Below are 17615 nucleotides of genomic sequence, written 5' to 3'. Positions count from 1 at the left end.
GTTTCTCAATATAACTTTTCCTTTTCGCGTGGCTTGCATTACCATACTACTGGCGCTTTCGTGGCTGGTTTTTGCGTTCTGCTGAATTTGTTTTTATGTATGCATATGGCAGATCTCTTTTAGCTCAGTGGCTAGCCGGCATAGTAACTCAGCGTGTTCGGTGCGAAGGCTGGATCCCTCTGTAGTTAAAAAAAAAAAAAAAAGTGACTGAATTATTCAATGATGAGCTTGAGGAACCGTCTGTGATGCCCGCTCAGACCAAATATCGAGAACAAAACCGAACAAAATTGAAGAAAAAAGAAAAATATCAGTGCTGAAGCCCGGTAATCGAAAGTTCCTGGTACGATTCCCCTAAGGAGTAAATTTAAAAGAAAAAGAAACTGACAAGTTGTCAGCATGTCTGACTGTCATGCAGGCCGAATAGGAGATTTTCTCCCCTCAGAGACTGGATGTTGTGTTGTTCTCATCATCATTTCATCGTCATCGACTGGCAAGTTGCCCAATAATCGACTGGCAAGTCGCCCAATATGGCGGCAACTGAGAAGAATTGCAACTCGGCGACTGAACTTCCCCTGGCGGGGATAGCCGATCATCAATGCCTTACGATCGTTTAACTTTTTTCAGAACTCTTTACACTTTGCCTTGCATGTGCTTACTTTCAATGGGATATAAATTCCAAGAGCAAACAGATGGCGTGGGTATGACGAACACTCTCAGTGCAGTTCATTACACTTTTGCTAAAAGGCCTCATGGAGAAAAATTACTCTCCGAATTTCTAAATTTTCTGAATGATATAAATTATGCTATAAGGTTTACTATGGAAAAAGAACAAGGAGGTCACATTTCATTTTTGGGTGAACAGATACTAGAAGGTCTCACGGAACTTCAAGACATAAAGTTTACTGAGAGCTCATTCAAATGGTTGGGTACCTTCACAAAAATCCCAATCACCATCCCTAGCTGAAAAGAGGAGTAATGAAAACATTGGTGGACCAAAGTACTTGGGAGGACAAGCTCGATCGTTTAAGAACAGCCTTCAGAATAAACGGTTACTCCGACAAAGAAATAAGTGGGGCTACACACCCTAAACGATTTAGAACTTCTATTTAAAAAGAAACAGCTAAAGAGAATGTTTTGCTCCCACTGGTAAAAACGGGCACAGCACAGGTCGCATTGAGAGGTTACCTAAAAAACACATTATTAACACAGTATGCAAGCCAGCAATAAAGCTGCGACAATATTTGAACACTGTTAAGGATCTACACACGCCACTTGCCACAGCAGGAGTATATAAAATCCGCTGCACTTTCGGGACAAGTGTACTTAGGAACTACAAAAAGATGCGTTAAAACCTGCCTTAAGGAATGCAAGAGCAGTACCGTTGTCTGTGCAACACGGACAAACCGGCAGTAGGAGATCATGCACTGGGACCAGGGAACCACCAAATTCGCTTCTCTGATACTACTCTTTTATCAATATCTGATCATTACTATGCTAAGATTGTACAAACTGGCCATTCAAAAGCACAAAAATAACTTCAACAGAAAACAAGATGGATTGAAATAAAACATACAGTGCCAACTCTTCCTCACAGCAAGCTTCATAACTTGCATCGAACACCGCGATCTTTGACAATAACCCCGTCACGTGACGAACCGACCGTTGCGTGGATACATATAAACAATTCGGCTTGCTTATCTTGTTTGAGGTTGTAACTGATTTTTGAGTTGTCATAGCCTCTGATGATGGCGCCAGGACTGGAAGACGAAATGTTAGGTCCAGTTTCTCACAGAAATGGCGTGGAGCGGACGTATAGCGGGGACGTGGCGTTGTTTCAAGCCGCCTCCATGTTAACAAATGAAGCAGTTCACACGGAGGTTCGTGGCAGGGAAGCATCGCTTCGTGGTCCGAGCAATGTAGCGACAGGAGACGAAGACGTACGAGGAGCGCCTTACTGTTTTCATTAATCTGAAGCGTCAAAATGCGAGATGATGTAGAGCTACATCCGTCGCTGTAGTTAGTTTCTCAATAAAACTTTTCCTTTCTGCGTGAAAAATTAAAAACCGCTGTTTTGGGATTCTCGCGTGTTCCTTGCTAAACACTCTTTCTTATTTTACGAAACTATTCAGGAAAAAAAAAGAAAAAGAAATCTGCATCATACAGTCTGACAACACAGCTTGATAGTGAACTGGTCTTCTTTTTTTAGTTCCCATATTTATTGTAATACTTCACAACAAGTAAACTACCAGGAAAATTTTGAAAACCCCACGGTGAAGAATGTGGTCGCTGGCCAGTTTACGTTTAGGTGCTCTTAGGTCATAGATTGCTGTGTAGAAAATAAAGCTAATATATCGATATTGTTTTTAGTGGTGGAAGGAGAGCGATACGTCTTTCCAGTCCCGAGCAAATAAAGAGGTATATGTTGACATTTGGCCGTGACGAACTACGACACGCCCCAATCGATGTTATGCCCGAACACTATCCATATTTTTGGCTCGTGATTCCCTTTCGTATGTGGTTTATGAAGTCAGTTAAAAGAATATTTTCAGTTGACATTGCAAATCTCACGCAGAGAAGTACGCCATGTACCACGCCCTAATGACCAAAAAACAAAAATCACCAGAACAGTATCAGTTGGCCTATTGTCTGTCGCGTCTTTAATAATCAAAAATCACAACGCACTTACCTGATGTTTGAAGGAAGTTCCTTCTACATTTGTCGATGTAGAAGAGAACACGCTTTATCGTCCCTACCAATAACCAGCAATCTAGTAATAAACTTCGTTCAATACTGCATATTATCCTACTTTTATTAATAAGCGCTGAAGTGGTACTGATTCAAATGCTTTCCGAAATTTAAGAAGTACTGCATTCTCCTGACATCCTTCACCCACGGCTTTCGGGATGTCGTGTGTGATGTGCACGAGTTGGGTTTCGCATGACTGATGTTTCCGGAATTCTTGCTGGTTGGGATGGAAGAATCATTCTGTTCAAGATGCGTTTGACCCCAAAATACGTTCTAGGATTCTGAAATAGATGGATGTAGGCGATATCTGACGCTAGTTTCATGGCTCACTTGTGCTACCGTACTTGTAAACGTGTGGTTTCTACGGTGCGCTTCCTTGCAGCCAATAGGCACAGTTTTTGTTCGAGAGATCTATGGTATATTCTGCTTGGAAGAGGGACTAACTCAGCTGAAATTTCTGCATAGAATTTGGCAGGCTATAAAGCCCTTGAACCTAAGCCAATTGTAATAATCTGAACTATTTCTCAATATCACCGACATTAATGTCTACACCACTCATCTTTGTAGTAGTGCAACGATTACATCGGAACTGGCCCACTGCTCATGTAACTTAATTTGCAAAAATAAAAAAAAATTAAAAAGGAATTCAGCATTTCTACTTCTGCTTTGTTGCACTCAATTTTGGCTCCTCTCACATCCATGAGTTCCTGGACCCTAACTTTGGCACCAGTGAGAGCTTTTATATGACAACGGTTTGCTGCAGCGGTAATACCAACTCCCGTCGTATCACTGAAGTTAAGCACTGTCAGGCACGGCTAGCACTACGATGTGTGACCGTCCGTTCCTGTGGATCTCTGTTGGCAAATGGAGTGCATTCAGTCCTTCTGAGGTCAATAACGTATTTTATTGTTTTCAAGAAATCGTCTGAAATGATTAATTATGTCATTTTATGCTCAGAACATGCTTTGCTCTCTTGTATGTCAGTATAAAAAAACTGAAATGAAATTTAGAAAATCCAAAAGCCCGCTAAAACGCTCCATTTGAATCATGTGATGCCTGTGACGTCACTGGCTAGCGCACTGGTCCTACTGTCTTCTAGCTTATTCACGGTGATAACTTGTTTCGGAATTTAAGTTTCGGAAAATAGGCTACAAACGGTGTGTAGTATCACTTTGGATTTATCCATCTATAAAAGCTCCCAAAAATTGTTTTGAGTATTTCAAAGCATAAAATGTGTAAAACGTGGTTGCATTGTACTGTCAAAATATCACCATGTTGATGCAACTTAAGAATGTCTTGCATTTTTAAGTTAACATTAATTTGCCTCCGACGTATGCTTTCCCACTGCTGAAAGGAACGACAGCGTCATTCAGCGAAATTAAACTTGCAGTGACAATTGGGAAAATTGGCTCTCATTACATCCAATCTTGCCTGCAAGTTTCGGCAGACACGTTGGCCAGTATGATTGTGGCAGGCTAGCTGTGCGGACATATGCTGATTACATCCCTCCGCTGCTAGCCGAGCGCCAAGGAGAATGGTGAGTAAACTTGGTGGAAAGAGCGTTTGCTAGAACCTGTCAGACGTAATATTGACGTAACGATGGTAACCGACATCATACGCCCAAGACCTTTTGAAGCAGTGATGTTTCTGCGAGATGTCATCAAATGGCTGGGATACATTTCAAATGGTTCAAATGGCTCTGAGCACTATGGGACTTAACATCGGAGGTCATCAGTCCCCTAGAACTTAGAACTACTTAAACCTAACTAATATTGACGTAACGATGGTAACCGACATCACACGCCCAAGACCTTTTGAAGCAGTGATGTTTCTGCGAGATGTCGTCAAATGGCTGGGATACATTTCAAATGGTTCAAATGGCTCTGAGCACTATGGGACTTAACATCGGAGGTCATCAGTCCCCTAGAACTTAGAACTACTTAAACCTAACTAACCTAAGGACATCACACACATCCATGCCCGAGGCAGGATTCGAACCTGGGAATGTAGCAGTCGCGCGGTTCTGGACTGAAGTGCCTAGAACTGCTTGGCCACCATGGCCAGCTGGGATACATTTGTCAGTAGTAAGTGGCAAAGTCTATATGAAAATAATAAACACAGAATGCTGTGATAGAGCCTTAGCCTCAATAGGAGGATGATTTACATTCAGTCACTGTGAGATGAATGTGGTGGAAGTCACAGCAGAAATTGCGAGATTCGGGATCAAGACCATAAGGATCTTTGAACTTTCCTTTGCAGTGACTCCAGAGTAAACCAGTTCAGTTCTAAACATGTGTGGCACATTATTGAGTAACAGAGCGGAAAATGGACAAGTTTCCAGATCTTCCCTGTCCTAAACCGTGTTACACAGGTTAAGACTGACCACCAGCGACATGTCTCCTCACATATTAACGTCTTTGGATGTAGAGCGATCATAGTATATGAAGGACAGCACAGAATGTGTTCAGGATGTAGCAAGGAAAGACATGTATGATCTGAATGCGTTCATAAGAGGGTGTCTCAATTTCCAGTGGGAGAAGCAGTTGCCCCAGCACAAATATCGACATTACCAGTGACTTACATCACAGCAGTCACGGGGACAATACAAGGTGGAAGATCTACAAGAGATAGCTACTAGGAAATGCGTCACACCAAAGGCGACAGGATCATCCATTAAATCAATGGAACAATGGGCAATCAGCGGTGGAGTAGAATTACTCAGAGGACTATCTGTTGAACAAGTTGAGCGACAGGAGGTGGGAGACCCGAAACTGCTGAACACGAGCAGACACTCAGATGACGACTCAGGCAGGTTGCAGCTGTCACTAGTAAAACACAAGAAATAGCAAACCAAATGGCGAGGAAAATGCTTGAAAGAGTGCAGGGGATCGCCAACACCTTGGAGGAACATTGGACTGCTACCAAGACGGAATTTCCCCCAGGGGGCTCACAGTTCTTTTGTGAGTTCATGCCTGGCGCATACGAGGCCCGAGCTATTGCAGCCGATGCTTCCTTCCCTGGTTGCATTTCCTTCATTGTGCCCCTCCCTCACTATCCTCGCTCCTTCACCACTGTCCCCTTCTTCCCCTCCCTCAGTGTTCTGATTTATTGACCTGGCTATCCACCTGGTTTCCTGTATTGCATGCAATTTTGTTCCTCCTGCCGGTTTTCTTTCGTCCTATTTGGCGTTTACACCCCCACTTGAAGTTTGACCTCCACTTCTAAATTTTCTATTTTTAGTGTGAGCCATTTGGGGAAGAACTCCCTCCCTAGCGTCTATAGTATGGATTCCTCTCCCACCTCTCTTCTCCCCTAACTTCCTCGCCATAGCTCCCTGCTAAGTCACAAGCACGTGTAGCCAATTGTTTGGTGTGGCTGTTATGTACCCTTCTGACTGAGCCCCCTGACAACACAGGGATCATACTACTGGTACCTGAACTGTTTCCTCCCCATGTACGTCCAGGAGTGATTGCTTGCCTTGTTGGGGCAGCAGAAATCCCGGCAACAGTTGCCATGCCAAGTGTTCCTTGCTGTGGCTGGGTGGCGCCCATGGGGTAAGCGCTTGATCAGAGTTGGTGGTATCAGGGCGAATACTTGGCGCATGAAGCATATCAAGCTGCAAAAATCTGGCCATTCTTAAATGGCCATCTCTTCAAATGGTGAAGAATCATTGATTGCTGCTTCGTATGACCCAGCAGCCTTTCCTTCCCTGGCTACACGTTGGGAGGTGGGCCAGGCTCACCCTCTTGTGATGAAACACTTTCCCCACTACCTCATCTGTACTATAACAGATGGGGACACATTCACCACCATAAAGCCTTAGTTTTATGTAGAGAATATCGAGGACAAGTTTGGTTAAGTGAGTCTCTCAGTAAGATGAGGTTGGGCTCCCTGTTGAACAAAGCTTCATCTGTCACCTAATCTACAGCTCTTCGTGCCTGTATCGTCTTGGCAATGTCCCAGTGTCTATTACCTCTCACCAATCTCTGAATATGGTCCACACAGGGTTCATAGGGACCTCATTCTGCAAACTGATGAGGAATTTCAGGCTAAGGAACTTCAGGTTAATCTGTAGCGACATGGCGTTCATTTTTTTTGTGTGAGCAGAAGGGTCACAGAGACAACCACACAGATACCGGCGCCTTCATTCTGGCTTTCTAGGGGGATGCCCTCCTAGAGAAGGTCAAGGCAATTTGCTTAAGATGTGACATGAAAGCGTATGTCTCACCACTGCTTTCGTTGCTTACATTTCGGGCATGTCTTCTCATTGTACAGTGGATCCTATATGTGGTGACTGTGGACACCCACTCCATGAGGGAAGTCCCTGTATTCTGCCACCTGTGTGTGTCAATTGTCATGACTGCCAGTCCCCTCACTTGCCAGACTGCTCAGCTTACAAGAGAGAAAAGATGATCCAAGAGTACAAGTCCCTGGATTGCCTGCCTTTCGCCGAGGCTCGCCAAAAATATGAGTGATTCCATCAGGTGTCACCTTCTTCAACTTTTGCCACTGTTACATCCTTTCCCCCTCCTACCTGCTCCTCACCTCAGCCCCATCCCCCTTTCCTCTCCCCCTCCCCAGCAGTTCCCACAACCTCCCCTCCAGGGGCTGTGCCCCCTCCCCAGCTGAAGGGGTACCTTCCTTTTTCAGCACCTGCTGGTGATGAGGCTCCTCCCTGGGACCCCCCCCCCCCCCAGTGTCTCTCAGTCCAGAAGCCTTCTACCACTACTCAGCCACGAGATGCACCACCTGTGTGACCTAAGTTCATTCTCTCTCTTGATTTTATAGAAGCCTGTACTCCTCCTGTGCCCTGTCCTCCTCCACCTCCAAAAGAGAAGAAACTTAAGTCCCAAGACAAGGTCCCCCAGTGCCCCTGGAGGTGCCATCTCCCCTCTCACAACCTGAGTCTGACATCTTCATTATGGATGTCGCCCCATACTTGTCAATGACAACCACTGACTAGGTGACACGACCTCCTCTCAGCTTATTTATGCCTAACCTGGTCTTTCACCACACAATAATCCAGTGGAATTCCAATGGATACTACTGTCACCTACTGGAAAGACAACACCTTGTTTCCTCCTATTCTGCTTTCTGTCTTACTCTTCAAGAAATGCATTCTGTGATGACCAATCTCCAACGTTTCATGGTTATTAGGCATTCTCTTAGAATCGTGCCAGCCCCAGGATAGCATTTGGGGCGGTCTGCACTTTGGTTCACTTCGATGTCATTAGCGACTAGATCCCCCTTTGTACCAACCCAGAAGCAATAGTGGTTAGAGTGCAAACAACTCCAACAATCACCATTTTCAATGTCTATCTCCCTTCAGATAGGCCACTTCCTTATGCTGAACTGTCTACCTAAGTGCAGCAACTGTTTCCCCTCCTCGGGGACTTCAATTTACACCACCCCCTGTGGTAAGTTTCACTTCAATGGGTAGGGGTCTTCTAATTGACCAACTGATTACAGACATTGATTTGTGTCTTCTCAGTGACGTTTCCCCTATCCACTTCAGTGCTGCTCATGGCACCTTTACTGCTACTGATCTCACTATCTCCTCCCCTGCTCTCTGTGGCGTCCCTACGTTGGTTACCCCTTCATGATCTTTGTGACAGTGACCACTTTCAGGAAGACAGGCCCCCACATTGGGCATTCCACAGGGCCAATTGGCTTTTTATATACGTCAGCTGTGCACTTCGACAATTCTCTCTCGAATTGCATTGATGCAGTCATGCAGGTCATCTCTGCCAATATTCTTCATGCTGTTGGCACTGCTGTCCCCCTATCCACAGGTCCCCCTCGTCATCAACCGATAGCGTGGCGGACCAAGGATATAGCAGTCACTGTCCAGGGTCGCCGATGGCCGCTGCAGTGATTTAAATGGCACCCTTCACAGACCAATCTCCTCGCTTTCAAGTGTCTCTGTGCTTAAGTTCGTTACTCTACTAAGCAGAGTAAAAAGGAATTCTGGGAGCGCTATTTTTTCTCTCTGGGGACATATGCTGTTCCTCGCAGGTTTGGTCCAAGCTCTGTAGTATTCTGGGCTGCCAGCGACAGTAAAATGTTCAGGGTCTTATCCTCCAAGGTGCTCTGTGCACTGATCCATTGGTCCTTGCAAAAGACCTTGCAACACGCTTTGCGATGTCCACAGCTCGTGGTCATGCGGTAGCGTTCTCGCTTCCCACGCCCGGGTTCCCGGGTTCGATTCCCGGCGGAGTCAGGGATTTTCTCTGCCTCGTGATGACTGGGTGTTGTGTGATGTCCTTAGGTTAGTTAGGTTTAAGTAGTTCTAAGTTATAGGGGACTGATGACCATAGATGTTAAGTTCCATAGTGCTCAGAGCCATTTGAACACTTTGCGATGGAATCGGTGTCCTTTTCCTATCCTGCTACCTTTCTCTGGCAGAAATGCCGAGTTTAATAGACCTCTCTCTGTTTCAACCCCCACCACACTGAACCCTGTAATGAATCCTTCACTGAATGGGAATTCATGTAGGCTCTTACATCTTCACATTACATGGCCCCAGGCCCGGATTCCACCCACAACCAGATGATCCAACACTTGGACATTACTCAGAGGTAACATCTACTCAGGGTCTTCAACTGCATTTGGCTCTTCGGTGCTTTCCCATGACAATGCCGAGACAGTACAGTTATCTTCCTCCATAAGCCTGGGAAGAACTCAATGTCTCTCAACAGGTACTGTTCAATTAGCCTAACGAATGTACTTTGTAAACTCCTTCAGCGGATGGTTAGCTACCGATTATGTTGGGTACTTGAATCGCAGGGCCTTTTGTGCCTATATCAATGTGGCTACTGGGAAGGGCGATCTCCAACTGACCATTTACCCAGATTGTAAACAGCAACCCGACACGCTTTTACTATGCCAATACCTTGACGTGGTTTCACGGTCTTATCTGAACTACAGAAAGCATGCGACATGGCTTGGCACCATCACATCTTAGTTAACCTCCATGACTGGCGCTTTTGTGACTCCCTACCGATTTTTATCCGTGTGTTTTTATCCCACCAGCTCTTCTGGATTCGAGTTGGCACTTCACTCAGCACCCCTCGGACACAGGAGAACGGTATCCCACGGGGTTCTGTGTTAAGTGTTACACTCTTCCTCATAGCCATCAATCGACTTCTAACCTCCGTTGGGCCGGTGATTACCCCGGCGTTGTAAGCCGACGATTTCTGCATCTTGTGCAGCTCCCACTTGGTAGCGCCTGCTGAGCACCGGCTCCAAGGCGTCTCCAAAGGGCCTCTGTGTGGGCAGGCAACCACGGTGTCCAGTTTTCTACCTTCAAAATGCGGGTTCTACATTTTTGTAAGCGACCTGCAGTACACCCTGATCCATACCTTTATTTAGACGACCAGCTCCTCGAAGTTGTACACAGTCCCGTTTCTTGGGCCTTATTTTTGATAGAAAGCTGATGTGGCTGCCCCATATTCATCACCTGAAGATTATGTGCATGTGGAACTTTAATGCTGCCCACCTCCTGGCCCACACATCTTGGAGGTGCAGACTGTGCTACTATTATCCATCTTCACCACACTCTGGTCTTGCCTTATAGTAGTAAGATTTATGGCTCAGTGACTCCTTCCACTCTGAAAATACTTGACCCTGTTCACCATTGTGGGGTGCATCTGGCTATTGGTGCCTTTCACACTAGTCCCACTGAAAGTCTTCTCGCAGAAGACTGTCCTCTTTGAAAACGATGGACACCTCCCTCCTGATGACCGCCAATGAATGGGACTGCTGGTTGAGATGGGATCTCCATCTCGAATCACTGGAATGTGAACAGTGTATTTCCTCTCACACCATCCCTTGGACAGTGCCTAGACCACAGGTTGGAACCGACCTGTTTCAGTTTCCTAAGGTCTCTGTCACCCCTATGGTTTTCTGGTGTCTTGTACGATCCATTCGTGCAGAGTTCCAGGGTGCCACCATCTTCTACACCGATGGTTCTAAGATGACAGATTAGGTGGGATACACTTTCACGTCTCCTACTGGCTTAGAACACCATTTATTGCTGGGATCATATAGTGTGTTCACAGCAGAGCTATTAGCCATCAACAGGGCTCTCAGTTTTGTTTCTCAGGCCCCCCTCCACAGTGTTTTAATATGTACCAACTCAATGAACACCCTGCAGGCTATCGACAAATGCCACTCTTGTTACCCTTTGGTCTCTGCTATCCATGACCTTCTCTCTGTCCTTGGGCATGCCACCTGCTCAGTTGTCTTTCTCTGGGTCCCAAGTCTTGTGGGTATCCCAGGGAATGAACTGACTGACTGTTTGACCAGAGATTCAGATACTTACCCCTCATTCCCTTTCAAGATTCCAGCTGTGGATATGCAAATCTACGTTAATATCTCTTTGCCCAAAAGTGAAACTATATCTGCTGCACTACTGCTCTCAATAATAAACTCCGCACAATCAATGAGTCAACTGTGATTCACAGATTGTTGAACTGGTCCTCAGTTTCTTCCACAAAAGTGGTTTTTATTTTCAGATATAAGGTTTTGCTTTAGTCCTGGACGAGTGACAGGGTGGTTGTGGTTGGAGCTTCTCTTCACATTTTCTCTGTCTGGGAGCTACGACCATTCTCCTTGTAAATACCGCTCTTTTATCCCTCTGCTTTCCCAGTTTTTAGATTTGGACTACCTTTCATACCTTCTGTGTGTGTTTTAACGTCATCGTTTTTATAGATTGACTCATCTGACTGGATCCGTCCACTTTTAGCAGACCCACTCTCTTCCATGTGTACCTCTGGAATTGCAGGACTGATGACCTCACCGTTTGGTCCCACAACCCATTCAATTAATTAATCAGTCAAGACGGAATTCACAGGCTACCTCATGTGGCCGCCATGCCTGAACTGGTCGAGGAAGGGAATCCTCCCACTCGTCAGACAGGAGTGGACAGGACAAAAGAAACGACACTGAACAGGCCAGCTGTACAGCGGCGCAACGGCAGTTGGGCAGATGAAGTGGAATATATATCCGACAGGTGAAACCATAAATAGGCAAACGACGACAGTTGTCGGGACAGAGGAAGTGCACTGAGTCAGAGGTCACATGGATGGGGCAATGAACTAAACAGAGGCCTCAGGCAAGGGCAGGGACACTCAGCCTCCCCTCAAAGAATAATTCCAACACAAGCATATAAAATAGAGTAGGTCAACGTCAACAGTATCAGAAACAGCTTGAAGCTCCAGACTTTACGTGACATACTGTACACCACCGAATTAGATATGGTCTTACTGCAAGAGGTGACGAACATAGACCTCCACGAGATTACCACTCACCAGGAAACGAGATACTCCTGTGAGACAATGGAATCTAGGTGAACTTCTACTTCCAGGTCCTCCGTAACTTATTCCGGCCAGATGCACCGGTCGTCGACAACCAGCAGGAAATACAATGGCTGAAGGGCCACGATTACGGCGTTAGCACGGAAAAGATCAGAAGGGAGCCGGATTAGGACGCGACTTCGAGTCGGCTTCCAGTGCGAACAGCCTTCCATATACCAGGGGATTAAGGAGCGAATGGGTAGCCGTAGGAAGCTCATCACTGAACTACGAACGGCGGGCGGACGAATGCTGCTGCAGCAACAAGAGACTAAAACAGCTGAAGCGATACACGTTGAAGAGACAAAGAAACTGGTAACCTGCCTAATATCATGCAGAGCCCCGCGATCACACAGAAGTGCTGCAATACGACGTGGCATGGACTCGACTAATGTCTGAAGTAGTACTGGAGGGAACTGACACCATAAATCCTGTAGGGCTGTCCATAAATCCGTAAGAGTACGGGGGCTCGCAGATCTCTTTGAACAGCGCGTTCCAAGGCATAACAGATACAATAATGTTCATGTCTAGGGAGTTTGGTGGCCAGTGGAAGTGTTTAAACTCAGAAGAGTGTTCCTGGAGCCACGCCGTAGCAATTCTGAACGTGTGGGGTGCCGCATTGTCCTGCTGGAATTGTCTAAGTCCGTCGGAATGCACAATGGACATGAATGGATTCAGGTGATCAGACAGGATGCTTACGTATGTGTCACCTGTGAGAGTCGCATCTAGACGTATCAGGGGTCCCACATCACTCCAACTGCACACGCCCCACGCCTTTATGGAGCCTCCACCAGATTGAACAATCCCCTGCTGACACGCAGGGTCCGTGGATTTATGAAGTTGTCCCATACCAGTACACATCCCTTCGTTCGATACAATTTGAAACTAGACTTGTCTGATCAGGCAACACGTTCCCAGTCATCAACAGTCCAATGTCGGCATTGACGGGCCCAGGCAAAGCGTAAAGCTTTGTGTCGTGCAGTCATCAAGGTGCACAAGGGAGCCTTTGGCTCCGAAAGCCCATATTGATGATATTTCGTTGAATGGTTCACACGCTGACACTATCTGATGGCCCAGCATTGAAATCTGCAGCAATTTGCGGAAGAGTTGCGCTTCTGTCAGCAATATAGTAAGGCGGTGGGAGCTAAGCTGAATGTGGTGGAGTCCGGTGTCCTGATCAACCTTAAAACATATTCTGAGCTCAAACATAATGAGGTATCTCGAAACACAATGACCTCCTCAATGACACCCAGCATGGACTATCAAAACATCGATCTGGAACCCAACTCACACTTTCCTAATGTGACATACTGAAAGCTTCGGATCAAGGCAGTCAGGTATACGCAACATTTCTTGACTTCCGAAAAGCATCTGACTCAGTACTACGTCTATACTTATTGTCAAAAATGTGATCATATGGGGTATCAAGTGAAATTAGTTGCTGGATTGAGGACTTCATGGTAGAGATGATGCAGCATGTTATATTGGATGGAGAATCATCATTAGATGTAGAAGTAACTTCAGGTATACCCCAGGGAAGTGTGTTGGGACCTTTGCTGTTCATGTTGTGTATTCATGACTAACAGCAAAATGAGGCTTTTTGCAGATGATGCATTTATCTATAATGAAGTACCATCTGGTAGACACTGCACAAATATTCAGTCAGATCGAGATAAGGTTTCAAAGAGGTGCAGAAATTGGCAATTTGCCTTCAATGTTCAGAAATGTAAAATTTTACACTTTATATAACGAAAAACCGTAGTGTCCTATGACCACAATATCAACGAGTCATTGTTGAAATCAGCCAACTCATACAAATACCTGGCTGTAACACTTTGTTGGGATATGAAATGGAATGGTCACATAGGCTCAGTTGTGGGTAAAGCAGGTGATAGACTTCAGTTTATTGGTAGAATACTAGGGAAGTGCAGTTAGTTTACAGAGGAGATTGCTTAAAAACCACTCGTGCGATGGGTTCTAGTATATTGCTCAAGTGTATGGGACTCGTACCATACAGGACTAACAGGGAATATTGAACACATACAGAGGAGAGCATCGCAAATGATCACAGGTTTGTTTGATCTATGGGAGACTGTCACTGAGACACTGAAGAAACTGAATTGGAAGACTCTTGAAGATAGATGTAAGCAATTCCTAAAAAGTCTATTGACGTAGTTTCAAGAAACAGCTTTAAATGGCTGCTCTAGGAATATACTACAATCCGCTACGTATCGCTCACATGTGGATAAGATCAGAATAATTACTGCACGCACAGAGCCTTCAAACAATCATTCTTCCCGCACTCCATATTTGAAAGGAACGGGAAGAAAGCCCGTTAACTGGTGCAATAGGACGCACCCTCTGCCACGCACCTCACAGCGGTTTGCAGAATATAGATGTAGATGTGCTTAGGATTAAATGTTAAACAGGCTTGTATAACGTTATTATTCTTACCATAAGTTCTCCTAGTGTGGTTATTTACATATTTGTGTGCAGTTTGAGATCTCTTCGGCTGACATAATGGAGTCGGCAGAGTACTGTGAAGGGACGTTATGGTAGAACGCATATTGCATTCAGTTATTAATTTGATACTGCGCTTAACAAATTGCAGCCCTGACATTAGATGTCGATCATTTTAGGGTGTCTTGCGTTTGCTACTTGCAAGAAACTGTTGAGAATGATTCGGTCATTGTCTCTGGTCAGTGATTCTGTCGGGCTTCGATCTCGTCAGATACAGACCCCACTAAGTAATACTGACAGATGCTGGGTCACAAAAATCAGCTCAGGTATTTGATATCAACACATCTGCAACTTCTGCTGAGCATAGCGTTGCGTGATTAAGGCCAAATTCCCACTATCTAAATGATGCGTTGCGCTCCCTCTTACGGTGATATTTGCATTATTGTTGAAGGAATTACTTTGTCATATTCTATGAAATTAAACTGATTACCATATTCTTGAATGTTAGATGCAGTCCACGAAATAACTAAATTCCTGTAGGAGAGCAACGTGTCAGCTGGTAGATAAATGGTTGTGCACTATTGCTGAGTTTATTGCTGATGTTAAAAATAAGTATTTGATGTGTACACTTACAGCAACTGTTGTATAGTTATCCTGCAGCGTTATGGTTGAATTCCCGTAGTAGAACTGTCTCACTTCTTTCGCTCCCTCTTCTCTCTCTTCTTTGGTTGGAAGACGCAGATCAGGTGCTACGTACAGATCGAAGTTCTGGTCCAGATCAGTTACCTGTTCTGCCGTCGATAGCTCACCATTTGCTGCACAGCAGTAATATAGAAAGCTTTAGGCATATTTGAATGGAAGTTCCATACAGTGCAAGCGAAAGTAGTACAGAAATAAAGACTGGCTAAATATATAAATAATGTGTGTCTCAATAAGAAAGAACAATTTAATTTTTGAATAAAACATGCTAGTTTCTCGAAAACTGCAAATATTTTTATTTTCAAGTCTTCGGTATACAATACGGTTAACAGTGGAAATTAATATCTTGTTGCCAAACTGACACACTTTCTATAACATTTTTAATGACATTTTCGATTCCGAAAATGCAATGCTCTGTTTGGTTCACTTACAAATCATTCTTGGTTTGTTCGCACGAACACTCGACTTCACGTAAGCCCACAGGAAATACCCACATGACGCCATATCGCACGTTCTTGGTGGCCAGTTCTGGTCTCCATGAAGTGAAGTGACATTAATCCGGAATTTCTCCTGCCGCAATGAGCGTGATTCGTGCGGAGAGAGCCAGGCGCCAGCACCTTGTTGGAAACACTTGTCTTCAAGATCCAACCCCTTAATCTGGGGAGGAAAGAATCTCATTTATCATACTGCGCGACAGCACACGCCATTTGACATTAGGGCCTTACCGGCGGCTTGGAGAGATTTGGCCGTGCCAAAGGCGTAGGGCCTGAGGAGATGGAAAATTGAGTGGAAAACCAGACAACAAAGGAAGACAGTTAAAGAATTAACCGTGATAGCTACGTAAGTTTCGCCACCCCTCATCTTCCTTCCGTTTCCTTGGCTGCGACTGTAAATGCACGCTGTTGTCACAGTGTCATTTCACCCAAGCAGCTTCAGAAGAAAACGACTAGTACGGAACAAAAGTCTGTCGCTAACCTGTTTTATGTGGCAACAGTGGCTCCTGGTTCACACAACTGCCCCTACACTACTCGCTCATGTTCAAAATTGGAGTTGTTCTTTGTTTGCACGCCATGTGTATTCAAATAAAATTCTAGAGCTTTCAATGACTATCTCACCTGATTCCTTTCCCCCATCTACTCCTATTCCTCGAACATATCTGCATATTCTACACCTCCCGCCACCTTGATCCGCCTCATCCCCTGGTTGCTCCTCTCCTCTCCAACCCTCGCCCTCTGCCGCGCCTTCACTGTTGTGTCCCCCCTACCCTCCATCTCTACACCCTTCATCTCATTTCCCAAGGTGGCATCCGTCAACTCCCCCTCCTGGATGATGCCCTCTTTCTCTCCATTTATCCCTCCTATCAACTCTGATCCTCATGTCCCCCTCCTTTCCTCTGTCCTTTCCCTGGGCTCCCTCTTCCCCCCCCCCCTTCCATCCAGTTTTTTCCCCACCTACCCTCTCTCTGCCTCCCCTCCCCCCCCCCCCGAGTCCTTTTGCATTCCCCTCCTCTGCCTTTCCCCATTCCCTCTTGTGTCTACCCAGCCGCCCCCCTCCTCTTATGTGTCCTCGTCCTCCGTTGGCTCCTTCCCCCCCTCCCCCCCCACTTCGTTTTTTCCTCTCCTTTCCCCCTTGTCTTTCCCATCATCTCTCCAGGTTCCTCCCATCTGCCCTCGGCTGTGGTGTGTCATATTTGTGCCAACTTTTTAGTGTGTTGTTCAAGTGAGTTCAGTGTTGTGCACCTTTCCAAAGTGTTACGAACAGAAATCATGCTGTTGCTGGGCGTGATTTTTATATGTCTTGCGAACAGAAACCAGACTGTCGCCGTGTTTGTTAATTGTCTGTATATTATTTTACCTGTCTGCATCCTGTGTATTTTATTAGCATCACCAATCTTTTGTTTTATGTTTTAAGTTCCACAATTTTCCGCCATTTTACCAAACAAATTCTGTAAGAAGAAGAGCGGTGTAGTCAGCTGCTGCCCCCTTCGGGGGAAATCGAAACTCAATAAAGGAAAAAAAAAAAAAGAAGATGACTATCTCCGACTTCGTCGTCGGGAGTAAAACAACTGACTGCCAGGGCTGGCACGATGTTCCGCTAATGTACCCACGATTACGCCCTCTGGCACCAATCAAAGAAGGCCAAAATGACGCGAGTTGGGCAGCTCATAGTAAATGCGGCCTTTCCCGGGACCTAGTGATGTCCGTTGGGGCCACGTTTGAAACTGCATCTCCCGCCTCTCTACAAGCATTAAGTATTCTTCGCCGATTCCTTTCAATATACAAAGACCGCCCCCACTCCCAACTCAGTGTGTACCTCTGGTCTCTGTTAATACTGTTGCTGTTCATTCTAATCTCAACC

The 17615-nt window shown here is 45.5% G+C and overlaps 1 protein-coding gene across 2 annotated transcripts in view; it reads right to left on the bottom strand.

The window, feature by feature from the left end:
- Window positions 1-17615, bottom strand: part of LOC126237688 (esterase FE4-like) — a 143707-nt gene that overhangs the window by 24741 nt on the left and 101351 nt on the right. For both annotated transcript variants that reach the window (XM_049947743.1, XM_049947742.1), the window contains exon 8: window positions 15192-15373. In XM_049947743.1, the coding sequence (XP_049803700.1) occupies window positions 15192-15373 (182 nt within the window). The remainder of the gene's footprint in view (window positions 1-15191; window positions 15374-17615) is intronic.

Source organism: Schistocerca nitens, chromosome 1 (genome assembly GCF_023898315.1).
Source record: "Schistocerca nitens isolate TAMUIC-IGC-003100 chromosome 1, iqSchNite1.1, whole genome shotgun sequence".
NCBI classification, from domain to species: Eukaryota; Metazoa; Arthropoda; class Insecta; order Orthoptera; family Acrididae; genus Schistocerca; species Schistocerca nitens.
This window is presented reverse-complemented; position numbering and strand designations above follow the sequence as displayed.